The sequence below is a fragment of the Oncorhynchus mykiss genome, chromosome 2 (genome assembly GCF_013265735.2).
Source record: "Oncorhynchus mykiss isolate Arlee chromosome 2, USDA_OmykA_1.1, whole genome shotgun sequence".
Lineage (NCBI taxonomy): Eukaryota > Metazoa > Chordata > Actinopteri > Salmoniformes > Salmonidae > Oncorhynchus > Oncorhynchus mykiss.
This window is the reverse complement of record NC_048566.1, coordinates 69,381,851-69,395,923: the sequence shown is the minus strand read 5'-3', so window position 1 is coordinate 69,395,923 and position 14,073 is coordinate 69,381,851. Positions and strand designations below refer to the sequence as shown.

The following is a 14,073-nucleotide window of genomic DNA, read 5'->3' as shown; positions in this document are numbered from 1 at the left end:
AGATTAAAACAATGCATAACACATTCACACCAATAAATACATAAGTGCCCGCTCATGGGAATGGACAGGGACAATAGTGTTGCCTCTGAGAAGGGTCCTGGGAGTCTTCTCAGATAGAAAGCCACACTGCTGCCTGTAAGACATCTGCTCACATGTACATTTTCTAGCAAGTCCTCCACAGTGTCTTGTTTATTCTGGGGGGGGGGGGGTGTCATTGCTATTGAATGATCCTTGAATGAAGAAAAAGTGCTGATCATGTTTATTCCTCAAGGGTCAGGGCCCTCAATCTATGATTGCTATGGAAACTAACTGGCTTTCTGCTTTGTGCCCAGCTCAGTAACAGAACGTTGTTCTTTGGTTTGTGCTGCTTGTTGCATCGTTTACTGTGGCCTGATAATATAACAGTATGGTGAATTCAGTTAGCAAGATTCATGCCTGTGTAGCATCTCTCTCTCTCTCTCATTCCCACCCTCCCTCTTTGCTGTGAAATTCTCATTACCTGATTTGAATTTACAGTAGCCTACATAAACAGTTGAACGAACTGGTGTGCATGTGTGTGTGTGCGTCCGTGCGTATGCGAGACAGAACAGCATGAGGCACTCACTGTGATGTTTTCTTGGCCCCTTGGGTTGTCATTTTGGCTATAATGAATAGCCAAAATGACTATCTTTTGGGGATTTTTTTCAGCACAGGGCCACAGGCAGGTCTACACAGTAGATGCACAGTGGAAATAACTGATGGTATGGCTGTGTTCCCTCTGGTGGACAAAAATCCTACTACAATTCCGTAGAATAAAAATATATTTATCCTAAATTCTAATGGATATTCAGAAAAGTGTATGAAACTAAGTTAATAATATTGTTTACTCTATGTTAAAATCAGCTATGCATTGAGTATGCATCTTGTTGTGTGATGTAAGCATAGCCCAAGTAATTGCATAACAAAATAAGGGATGATCTTAGTCAATATTTCGTCAATATATAGATTTGTCCTTCTGTAAATTGATCATGGTACCATGGGCATGAAATGGCCTTTTTAGACTGGCCAATCAAATAATTTATCAACTTTATTTTAAAGCCATTATAGCCTACATCTTTCAACATAATCTACAAGTCTGTCTCTTGTCCTGTCATAAAAGATTTCCCGCCCAAAGTCATGGAGTCCAGTCTAAATGTGTGTCAGTGTGTGATGCTATTTTTTGCTCTCACGAGGAGAGCCCCCTGTCTGATTGTCACACAGACAACTTGCCACCACGCGCCTCTCTAAAACCGTCCAGTCTAGCTGCCTGACCTCCAGACACCCCTTGCCTTCTGTTTCAGCAGCTTGGCCTCAGAGCCAATACGAAACATACTTTATTTTCTGAGCACCTCCAATATGTACTGTATGATACCTACTAATGGTCTAGTTACTTTAGACAGAAACAAAAGTAGGGAGGTGGGTCAGGTAGGGTGGGTGGACATTTTAGCTAACCCTTCCCCTAACCCTCATTCTAAACTTAACACATTTCACCTAACCTGCTGCCTAAATTTACCTAACCTTTATCGTTTTAGTTCCCCTAACCTTTCATGTAAATGATCCTAACCTTTGTCATTAGTTCACCTAACCACCAATCTAAATTCTCCACATAATTATCCTTTGTTGTTGACTCAACAAGCAACCTGGTCTCAGAGAAAGACGTATATTGCCAGATCCAAATACAATGCCTTCAGAAAGTATTCACATCCTTTGACTTTTCCACAATTTGTTGTGTTACAAAGTGGGATTAAAATAGATTTAATATAACACATTTTGTCAACGATTAATACAAAACATTCTAACATTTGTAAAAAATTAAAAAATCCAAAAACACACTCATATATCTTGATTAGATAAGTATTCAACCCCCTGAGTCAATACATGTTAGAATCACCTTTGGCAGCGATTACAGCTGAAGTCTTTCTGGGTAAGTCTCTTTTTTTTTTTACCCATCTACCAATAGGATCACTTCTTTGCGAGGCATTATGTAAGGACCGACGCTGGAGAAAAGAAGCAAGTACAGGGAAAATGGACATCAAACAAAACAAGAACAGCATCTGGACGGGGGGAAGAAGACGACATTACGTCAATAATGCTGACACGGGGAACACAACTGAGGAACAGACAGATATAGCGGGGGCAATCAACAACGTGAAGGAGTCCAGGTGAGTCCAATGAGCTCTGATGCGCGTAATGATGGTGACAGGTGTGAATAATAAAGGGAAGCCTGCCGCCCTCAAGCACAAGAAAGGGGGAGCAGGTGCAGGCGTGACAGATTGGAAAACCTCCCTGGTCTTTGTGGTTGATTTTGCGTTTGAAATTCACTGCGCGACTGAGGGACCTTACAGATAATTGTATGTGTAGGGTACAGAGATGAGGTAGTTATTCAAAAATCATGTTAAACACTATTATTGCACAAAGAGTGACTCCATGCAATGTATTATATGACTTGTTATGTACATTTTTACTCCTGAGCTTATTAGGCTTGCCATAACAAAGAGGTTGAATACTTATTGACTCAAGACATTTCAGTTTTTATTTTTTTATGAAATTGTAAAACATATATATTTTTTATATATATTTTATATATATATATTATATTATATATATATATATATTATATTATATATATTATATTATATATATATTATATTATATATAATATATATATATACATATATATATAATATATATATATATATATTATATATATATATATGTATTTATATATATTATACATATATATATATATTATATATATATATATTATATATCTTATATATAATATATATATATATATATATATATATATATATATATATATATATGTATATATATATATATAATATATATATAATATATAATTCCACTTTGACATTATGGGGAATTGTGTGTAGGCCAGTGACCAAAACATCTCAATTTAATCCATTTTAAATTCAGTCTGTAACACAACAAAATGTTGACATGGTCAAGGTATGTGAAGAGTTTCTGAAGGCACTGTATATGGCTCTGTATACTACTACTGTATACATCCTCCAAGACATATAATAACTTAAGTCATCCAATTGGTATGCTTTTGTAAGACATATGATACTGTACGTCCTCTAATTCGGATGGTATTGCGCAACATCTGTTCCATTCATAATGTAATGTAACATTTGTATCATACCAAATTGAGTGTGACAGATTTACATACAGACTAATACGAATTGCCATGAGACCACGTTGCAACGCAGCCTGCAGCGTTTCAGAGGGCGCCCCATGCTGTTTATGTGTGGCCGACGGATGAGTGAGAGACAGGGAAGCCGAGGAGATTCCATAACATCATTAATCATCCTCGGTGCTGAAACCGCGTGATTCTCAGCCTCTGATGTAGCTCGATATGCTTGGGTTAATAACTTGTGATGCCGGCCTAGGCAGCCACTATATTCAGATGTTTGCTTCATTTCCTACCCTCTGTCTACCAGCTTGTCCTGCCTGCATCCCCATGACAACAGAAGTTTCATCAACTAGAATATGACCCAAAAACTAGGCTAATACTTAGGAGGCTGCAGAACTAATTGAACATACAGCAGGCTACTACTATTCACACCATCTCAATCTGCCCTCATGCCTGACACTGCATCAGTTTAAGTAATGAAGCTGTATAATTGTTCCAGTAGAGCTATCAGATAGACATCACTTTTAAGCCTATTTATGGTGTTTTCCTTCTGCAAAGTGAATGACAAATATGCTAACCACTATATAGATATAGATATACTGTATATATTTATTCATATATATATTGGCTTTATATATACATATATATATATATATATATATATATATATATATATATATATATATATATATATATATATATATATGCATTGTTTTTGTCTACCCCTTTTTACCTTTCTCTTTTTGTTTACAGCATTTCCCCTTCAGTTATTCTCTGCTGTCTATCCTGCAGTGTCTGCAGAAAACGTGTTCAGACATGTAGAGCCAAGTTTAGATCCTTTCAGTTCAGATTCAGGTTGGAGTGTTAGTAGTCAAGATACTTCAAAGCACCTCGTTTCATGTATAGATTTCCATTGATCATTATTTAACAACCACACAAAAAAACAAACGGCTCTTTAGTTCAGTAAAGGGAATGTGTGTAGTCTTAGCTCTGTCTGTGCTGCGTTGTTGCTTGCTTCACTTGATTCCTTTTAATATGTAATACCAAACCTGAACAATGTTTTCTTGCAAGAAAACAGAGTATAAACATGGCCTTGAATAGCAACTTAAAGGCGATGAGAGTGAATCGTTTTAATGTCAGAACATTTCAACTGCAGTAGGTTATGTTTCATCAGCACCAGTGTATGTGTTGGCTCAGGAGAGGGTTGTCGGTCTCTCTGTGTCTCTCCACCACAGCTCTGCCTCTGTGCTCATCCTGTTGAGGAGGATTGGAGCAGACACCTAGCTCCTGACTAGAAGCTGCCTGTCAGAATGGCTCTCCAACGGTGACCACAGAATATTTTATTAATTAATTAGTGTTTTGTGGTGTTATTAAAGCACTCATATGCCTCATTTGGCCAGAAGCCTTTCCTTTTAACACATTTACTCATGAAGGATCTCAATCCAAGAAAGAATCTGCAATGATACAGTGCTCATAAAAGCAACAATTCCCACAAAAGAACCCTCAACAACATACTGTATGTGATTGGTCCAAATTGCCTTTTGAAAGTCTAATTGTCTGCCACATTCCCCCTTGGTTTAGAGTTGTCATTTACATAAGTGCTAAGTCTACAGACAGCACAAACCCAAGTGATGAAATGTTTCTTCATATAAATGTTTTTGAATTGATGTTGATTGTAAAGTTGGAATTGTGGAATGGGCAATTCGCCCTTCGCTATTTGACCCCGACATGTCTATTTGGAATCCATATCCTCCTCACAGACAAAGTGCTCATCGATCAAGATCTGTACACCGCAGCAGAAGTCACCCCAAAAGCCAACTGGACAACATCTAAGTTGTTGGTCAGTGGTCATCAAGTTCATCATGGCACTTGGAGCTTGTAACCACAAGTGTGTCTAAGGCGTTAATGTTGTACAACATTGAAAGCAATGGAAAACTGTATTGAAAGCAATGGAAAACTGTATTGCGTGAAGTAATAACTGCAATCTTTCAAACAGGACGAGGACGTCTGTACATGGCCTCTTCATTGTTCTGCTCTTGCTTTCCCTCTGTTTTTCTCCCACTCCCTGTCTCCTCCCACAGTCCTCAGGGAGATACTAGTTAAAACACATACTCCACACATTTCACATTAGTCACACATTTTTATGAGTTACTTTTGATCTCAATGATTCACAGAAATGTGTATTTGCTTTTTAATTAGTATATGTGGTTAATTATAATAATTAACTCCTCTGAGTAAATTGTTTTGTTTACAGTAAAATAATCATGATTGGTGCTGTTTAGTAACTGGAATGACATTTTGCTAAATTTCATTTCACAGGCAAGTTATTATATGCCTTGTAGATATTGCATAATCTTCCAATCATTCCACAAGGGAGGGCTTGAGATTGCCAATATGTTCTACAAGAGAATACAAATCATAACCATCATCAGTAAGTGTATAGTAAAAACAAAGAGAATATTTAGGATCATGAAATTATGTTTGTGTGTGTGTGTGTGTGTGTGTGTGTGTGTGTGTGTGTGTGTGTGTGTGTGTGTGTGTGTGCGTGTGGGGGAGAGAGAGAGAGGGACAGATCACAAAGTGCCTCAACATTTCCAATTATCAACAAGCAGCACTATTGCCCTTGGCCTTGATTGACATAAGGAGAGGAAAGAGATGGGGACCGGGTTTTCAAATCGGTAGCTTTACATGCAACTATTTTCCAGGAATTCAAATGTTCTACAACATTAGGGTACTCTCATATGCCTCTTCTTAATGTGCCTCCCAGAGATATAAATATTTGCCTTGAGTAATTGTTTCAGAAGCCTTGTCATTTTCTTATGTCTTATGTCTTATAAGTCTTATGCTTATGGAAAACATGTCTTCACAAGGTAGGCCTACTGATCCAAATAATTTACGAACAAAGATTTGTTTTTTATGTTTCTGGGCTAAGGAACATGAGACATGGACATATACATGGGAAAGCTATTTATTGTGCTCTGAAGTTTGTTAAATTCAGCGCATGCGCACTGGGGATCAGTAGTGAGGAGAATTGTGAATGGGGGGAGTATTTTGGGTGTACAGTCATAAATCGGACTCCGAGGAGCCAGGAAGTATGCAGCGCGACAGATAAAGTCGAGAGAGCGGGCGTTTGTTGTCAGTGGACGGGGATCACACGCTTCAGGGTGAGAGGGAATTATAGCCGAGTGCGAAATTGAGCCTAATCCATTGCAGTGGCAGAGACTGACCACTCAGTAGTTTAGATTTGAAAGCGGGGAGAGATCACGACCCTGCTTACAATTAGGTAAATATTACGTTAGCACATTGCTACAAAACAAGACGGAAGAGAATAGAAGCGGGATTGCTGTTATTTCACGGCAAAGGTTTGTCTTGCTCACAAAACAATTAGAATCAAGGAACATTTCTCAGCAAAGCTTCAAGATGCCTCGGGTGGTCCCGGATCAAAGGAGCAAGTTTGAAAACGAAGAATTCTTCAGAAAACTCAGTCGGGAGTGCGAGGCAAGTCTACTCATTGGATACATTTTATCTGGTGGCGGAAACAAAGTACCTCATAATGTGGAAATGCACGTTGCGCTGAGACAGCAGAATACCCTTTTTATTATTTTCTTACTGAAAGATGGATATGGTTTCCATTATAGATATGAAGCACTGTTGAATTTATCTGATACGTTATTTCATATTTTAATGTCTAAATAAGCCTACACTTTTCAAAAAAGTGGAAGAGTTATGAAACTATTTTTAGTTTTGATTTGTTTTAAATCCATCAATTTATCTGAGTCGCTCATCATCTCACTGCGCGAAACACTGACATTCACGGTGACTTTGCCTCATGGCTAATCTACATTTATTTCCCATATTGTATCATTCAATAGGCTAAATGGAGATGCATTTGAATTAAATTAATCTGATACCTCGGAATTGTAAGAATTTATCAAAATAAAGACGTGTTTCAAATTTAGACTATCATCTGAGCCATAAAGTGAGCCATGCCTTCACAGTAAAGTCTATTCATCCTACTTACTTATGTATTTTTTTCCCTCTGGGATTAACTTTATTGATGCATTTTTCCCTTCATATTTTCAGATCAAATACACAGGTTTCCGAGACAGACCGCACGAGGAGAGGCAAGCCAGGTTTCAGAACGCTTCTAGAGACGGTCGCTCAGAAATAGTGAGTAAACATTTCTGTTCAGCATACAACTGCGATAATAAGACTATAATCAGACATCATTACACTAACCTTAAGTGTTTGTCAATATGTTGCATAAATAGACACCCGGAACGGAACTAGACATTTTACATACCTAGTTAAATAAAGGTTACATTTAAAATAATTCTAATAAAACATCAGCCAAAACATGACTTAATCCTTTATTCTCTGGCAAACAACACAAAAAACATCCTCATTACATTATTTCACAAAAAAATTAATAACACTATAATATGATTAATGTATCAGGTGTCTGACAGACATGGCTATTAAGGTCTGCCTCTGTCTCAATAACCTTTTGAGGAGAGAAACACAACAGGAGCATTGACAATGACTGAAGTCGGGGCAGAGCTGGTCTGGCGGCACAGACAGTGGCTACATAAAACAGTCCCTCTGCTCACTCCTTTTACAGTCATAACAATATTTTCACGTAGGCTACACTCTTAAGTAAAGGACTCTGCCCCTGGAAGAACCTTTGGGGGTTCTAAAAAATGCCACATGGGGAACCTCTCCAGTTGAAAAAGGTTCCTTTGAAAAGGGTCTGTTTAAAGGTTCAAACTGGAACCTTTTTGTGATGGGTGGGGTTACATTTTGAACCTTTTAATTGTAGAGGTGTCAGCCTATCAAAAGATTACCCATTGCAGCATTGAAACATTAAAGGTTCCTCCAAGAAACCCTTCAACTAACCAAAGGTGCAAACATGAACCATTGACCTCAATGGTTCATTGAGGAACTCCAGGGGTTCCTCCGGGTTTACTCGAGTCCCCGTTCATTCTAAGAGTGTACTAAGGTATTTGCTGTAATAAAGTCAAACATATATTTTTTTATCTAGGCCTATTACTTATATTCTTAGAGTAGTCTAACATTTCACACTTTTTGAGTCAGATTTTTAAAATAGTTTTGGTAAGCTAATTCAAATCAAGGATTTTTCCTCATGCCATTAAACAATAACGTGACATTGCAGTGTATTCACTGCCATTTTCAGACAAAAAGATTCACAAAGATATTCACAATAATAATATTGTGACTAGGCCTACTTGTAATTAGTTCTTTTTTTGTGATGAAAGTATTTTGGCGCTTTATGAGGATTGTTTGATTTATTACTGTCACTGTTTGCTCTGGGTCCTAACCCTACCATTCACCCAAGTGTGTCTATTTCAAAATACAATTATTCTGACTGAGAAAGCCATTTGAAATTACCATCATCATACCTAAAATGTTAGTAAATTAAATACATTCAAATAGACTTTGTTAATTAAATAAGGCAGAATATATGCTATGCACTTATAGCCTTAGTAATTATATGGTCATAATATTTTATTTTGTGTTAGTATGTGTTTTGTGTATTCTGCCTGTGTTGTTTTTTCCTTTATTCTGTTTGAAGTAATGCTGTGAAAACAACAGAAAACATTGTGTCCATGTTTGGAGTTCAGTTGTTTAAAATCTTTACCTATGAGCTGGTAAATTCCATAACATCAACCAAGCACAGGGAACATAATTCAGAAGAAATCATCTAGACCCTGTGTCATTAGTGTCAGGCAGGGTCTACTTTTAAGCTATTATTGATTTTCCTTCCATCTTTCTTACTGTATTCCTCCCATCTCTCCCTCATGCCATCTCTCCCTCATGCCATCTCCCTCTCATTCAGTCTCTCTGTCATTTCTAAAGTCAGTTCTCTATTGCCCAGTATTCCAACAGCGAGTGTTGGTAAAATAAAATCAGATGTGCGTAACTCTATACTCCAAATAGAGAAAATGATGACTCTTGTTTTTTCCCCTTCTTTCTCTGAGTGTTGGGAGCACTGGCTCCAGACACTAGTCTCTCTGATGTGAAAAATAAATGACGGGCTGCATAATTTATGCTCAGGCCCAGCGTTCTGATCCTGTTTGTATTGATTTCCCTCTAAAAGGCTTTTGTGGCGACGGGCACCAACCTCTCGCTGCAGTTCTTCCCAGCCAACTTGCACGGGGAGCAGAGGCAGACACCCACACGAGATTATGTGGACTTTGACCGGGAGACGGGAAAGGTAATCCTGACATCTCTTTTCTTTTCTCTTCTCCTCTCTTCTCTTTTTATCCTCCCTCTAATCTCATCTGTTCAACTTTTGAGAGGTGATTTTTCTTAACCTCATCTATGACACTTTTTTATTTCCCAGACATTTCTGTGAACTCATGTAACCGCACACTAATGATCTGTAAAGAGCTTGGTATGGGCTCGAGGTATTCCTAGAATTTTTCACCAAACGTTGAGGTTGATCTCACGACAGTTTGATTGAATCCAGGCTGTTGATTCAGATTGATATGTTTTCTGGGTGGGATAAACCATGGGCTTTCCGTAATGATATGTTATTGCTTCACACAGAACACTGCCCTGCCGTCCACTTAAAACCCCACTCTTCACTGTTTCTCCTATTGTTTTTTAGCATGCCCATTTTTCTCACTGTAATTCCAACACATTCTACCAACTCAATGAACACACGACTACAGTATGTGGTTTCCCTCAAAGCCATAAGGAAGGAAGATGATGACACTGTTCCAACCATAGAAATACAATCATAGTTATATAGTAATAGTATATTACAGTATAGTATAGTATATAAATAGTAATTCTATAGTAAAGCCTTGCTTTTCCTGTGATTCTGACAGTACTGCAGGGCAGGGTTTATTATCCAGGGCTTATTATCCAGGGATTATTATCCAGGGCTTATTATCCAGGGCTCATTATCCACGAGGAGGTCTACAAAGACCACATTCACAACTACAAGAACTCACTTCCCACAACCAAATCTGCTTATTTCTCCAACATCATAAGGAATGAACAAGGAAACCTAGGAGGGCTCTTCTCAACCATCAACAGACTTCACCGCCCCTTGGACAACGCCTCTCTCACAATCACCACGACCTCTGTGACAGTTTTCTGGCATCCTTTCAAAACAAAGTGGAGGCTATCTATCAAATGCTGCAACAGTCTCACCCTTCAGTCGGGCTTCCGGGCTATGCATAGCACTGAAACTGCCTTGGTAAAGATAGTGAATTACCACCTCTGTGCTTCTGATGCTGGGAACATCTCAATCCGCATCCTCCTGGACCTGTCTCAAGCATTTGACACTGTCTGTCATCAGATTTTAACTGACCGCATGGAGAGGCTTCTTGGAGTTTCTGGAACAACCCTTGCCTGGTCCCAATCTTATCTATCTGATAGACAACAGTTTTTCTTCCTTGGCAACTACAGGTCTGCCCCAGCCGCTGTATTACAAGGTATCCCACAAGTCTCAGTGTTAGGTCCATTACTGTTTAGTATTTACATGCTAATCCTTGGTCAGATCCTCTGTCAATTTGGACTCAGATTTCACTGTTATGCAGATCACACATCTACATCCACACAAAACCCAACTCCACTTGGTCACCCCCCTCTGTTGTTGACTGTCTCTGTGAAGTGAAAAATTATTGCTTAACCAAGTTTTTCAAACTAAACGACAAAACAGAGATTATGCTCATGGGCCTCAACTCCCTCATTAACAAACTGGGTCGACGGCTGCACCATCCACTCCAACTCCACAGTCAAGAACCTTGGTGTTACATTTGACCCAACTCTGTCATTTGAACCCCACATCCAGAACATCACCAAGTCAGCCTTCTTCCACCTCAAAAAAACATCTCACGGCTCAGACCCTCTCTCAAATGCTGAAACCCTCATTCACACCTTTGTTTTATCATGCCTAGACTACTACAACGCCATTCTCTACAGACTCCGCGCCAAAACACGAGACAGACTTCAACATATTCAAAATTCAGCTGCACGAGTCCTCACACACACCAGACTTTGGGACCACATCACTTCCACCCTCATCAAACTCCACTGGCTTCCAGTTCAATATAGGATCATCTTCAAATTGCTCATGCTCACCTACAAAACCCTCAATGGACTGGCGCACACATACCTTACTGACCTCCTGCACCCCTACACTCCCACCTGTTCACTGTGCACCTCACACACTGGCCTCCTCACCCTCCCTCTCACCAGGCTCCACTCTATGGGAAACCAGGCTTTTAGCAGTGCAGCTCCCCAACTCTGGAACTCCCTCCCTCTCCATGTCAGAACCTCAAATCCATACACATATTCTAAAGACACACCTCTGCACACAGGATTAGCTTTTATCCTCTGTCTAGTTCACTTCCCTGGTTAGTGTGTCATCATGTCTAGGTGTTCTCCACAGTTAGTCTGTCCTCATGTTTAGTGTACTTTTATATACTTACTTATTTAATATGTGATTTTATTGCTTTATATACTACTGATTTCTTGTGAATGTCAACTGACTTTGTGTGTCGTGAAAAACACTTAAAATAAAATGTATTATTATTGTTACAGGCGTGTTAAGGTGATGCAGCCATGACAGCTGACAGTCCATGGGACTGTCTCCAGGTCTTACCAACTCTGTCAATGTCAAGTCAAATCAAAATATATTTGGCACATGCGCCGAATACAGCAGGTGTTGCCTTTACCCTGAAATGCTTAACTACGAGCTCTTTCCCAACAATGCATAGTTAAAAAGTAAGAAAACTTTACAAAAATAAAAAACAAAATAGTCACACAATAAAATAACAATAACGAGGCTATGTAAAAGGAGTATCAGTACCGAGTCAATGTGCAGGGTACGAGGTAGTTGAGGTAATTGAGGTAATATGTACAGTGCCAGTCACAAGTTTGGACCTCAAATACTTAGCCAAGGATTAAAAAAAAAAAAAAATACATTGTAGAATAATAGTGAAGACATCAAAACTATGAAATAGCATATATGGAATCATGTAGTAACCCAAAAAGTGTTAAACAAATCAAAATATATGTTAGATTTTAGATTCTTCAAAGTAGCCACCCTTTGCCTTGATGACAGCTTTGCACACTCTTGGCATTCTCTAAACCAGCTTCACCTGGAATGCTTTTCCAACAGTCTTCAAGGAGTTTCCACATATGCTGAGCACTTGTTGGCTGCTTTTCCTTCACTCTGTGGTCCAACTCATCCCAAACCATCTCAATTGGGTTGAGGCCGGGGGATTGTGGAGGCCAAGTCATCTATGCAGCACTCCATCACTCTCCTCCTTGGTCAAATTGCTCTTACTCAGCCTGGAGGTGTGTTGTGTCATTGTCCTGTTGAAAAACACATGATAGTCCCGCTAAGCGCAAACCAGATGGGATGGAGTTTCGCTGCAGAATTCTGTGGTAGCCATCCTGGTTAAGTGTGACTTGAATTGTAAATAAATCACAGAGAGTGTCACCAGCAAAGCACCCCCACACCATCACACCTCCTCCATGCTTCACAGTGGGAACCACACATGCAGAGATCATTCACTGCGTCTCACAAAGACACGTCAGTTGGAACCAAAAATCTCCAATTTGGACTCATCAGACCAAAGGACAGATTTCCACTGGTCTAATGTCCATTGCGCATGTTTCTTGGCCCAAGCAAGTCTCTTCATCTTATTGGTGTCCTTTAGTAGTGGTTTCTTTTCAAATATTCGACCATGATGGCCTGATTCACGCAGTCTCCTCTGAACAGTTGATGTTGAGATGTATCTGTTACTTGAACTCTATGAAGCATTTATTTGGGCTGCAATCTGAGGTGCAGTTAACTCTAATGAACTTATCCTCTGCAGCAGAGATATATCTGGGTCTTCCTTTCGTGTGTCGGTCCTCATGAGAGCCAGTTTCATCATAACGCTTGATGGTTTTTGTGACTGCACTTGAAGAAACTTTCAAAGTTCTTCAAATTTTCCACATTGACTGACCTTCATGTCTTAAAGTAATGACGGACTGTCGTTTCTCTTTGGTTATTTGAGCTGTTCTTGCCATAATATGGACTTGTTCTTTTACAAAATAGGGCTATCTTCTGTATACCACCCCTACCTTGTCACAACACAACTGATTGGCTCAAACGCATTCAGAAGGAAAGAAATTCCACAAATTAACTTTTTATAAGGCACACCTGTTAATTGAAATGCATTTCAGGTGACTACCTCATGAAGATGGTTGAGAGAATGCCAAGAGCATGCAAAGCTGACATCAAGGCTACTTTGAAGAATCTCAAATATAACATATATTTGGATTTGTTTAACACTTTTTTTTTTGGTTACTACATGATTACAAATTTGTTGTTTCATAGTTTTGATGTCTTCACTATTATTCTACAATGTAGAAAATAGTAAAAATGTCAAAAATCCTTGAATGAGTAGGTGTGTCCAACCTTTTGACTGGTACTGAATGTTTTCCATGTCCGGCCACGACTCTGAGGAACATAGGATATTACAGTTGTTCAGATCACATGATCAGATAGATCGAATGGTGCTCATCAAGTTTATTCTCCAGTGATTGTATGTTCACCAAAAGAGCGGAGGTTAGAGGCGGTTTATCCACTCACTGACGTGGACTCGTCAGGTATCCCGCACGCTGGTATCCTCTATAACGACGCCTCTTCCTTCTTTGAGTGTCGGGGATTTGGGCCTGGTCCAGGATGAGCCGTACTGAATAAAGTAGGTGATAAAATGATTATCTGAACCATTAAACACCACTGACTGATTGCATCCCTTCTATTTCCATGGAGCGCTCAATAAAACAATGGGAAACATACATATTTTAGCCCTGAAGATTTTACTAGTCATTGTATAAAGATGACCCAAAACGTTATATTTGTTTAA

The 14,073-nt window shown here is 39.1% G+C and overlaps 1 protein-coding gene across 3 annotated transcripts in view; it reads left to right on the top strand.

Moving 5' to 3' along the window:
- Positions 1-6,230: 6,230 nt before the first annotated feature.
- LOC110494854 (core-binding factor subunit beta) overlaps positions 6,231-14,073 on the top strand; it is a 36,032-nt gene continuing 28,189 nt past the window's right edge. For 2 of the 3 annotated variants that reach the window (XM_021570186.2, XM_021570205.2), the window contains exons 1-3: positions 6,231-6,673; positions 7,259-7,345; positions 9,294-9,410. In XM_021570186.2, coding sequence (XP_021425861.1) covers positions 6,596-6,673; positions 7,259-7,345; positions 9,294-9,410 — 282 coding nt within the window. In that variant the 5' untranslated portion in view covers positions 6,231-6,595. The remainder of the gene's footprint in view (positions 6,674-7,258; positions 7,346-9,293; positions 9,411-14,073) is intronic. The other variant, XM_021570198.2, reaches the window with a different exon arrangement.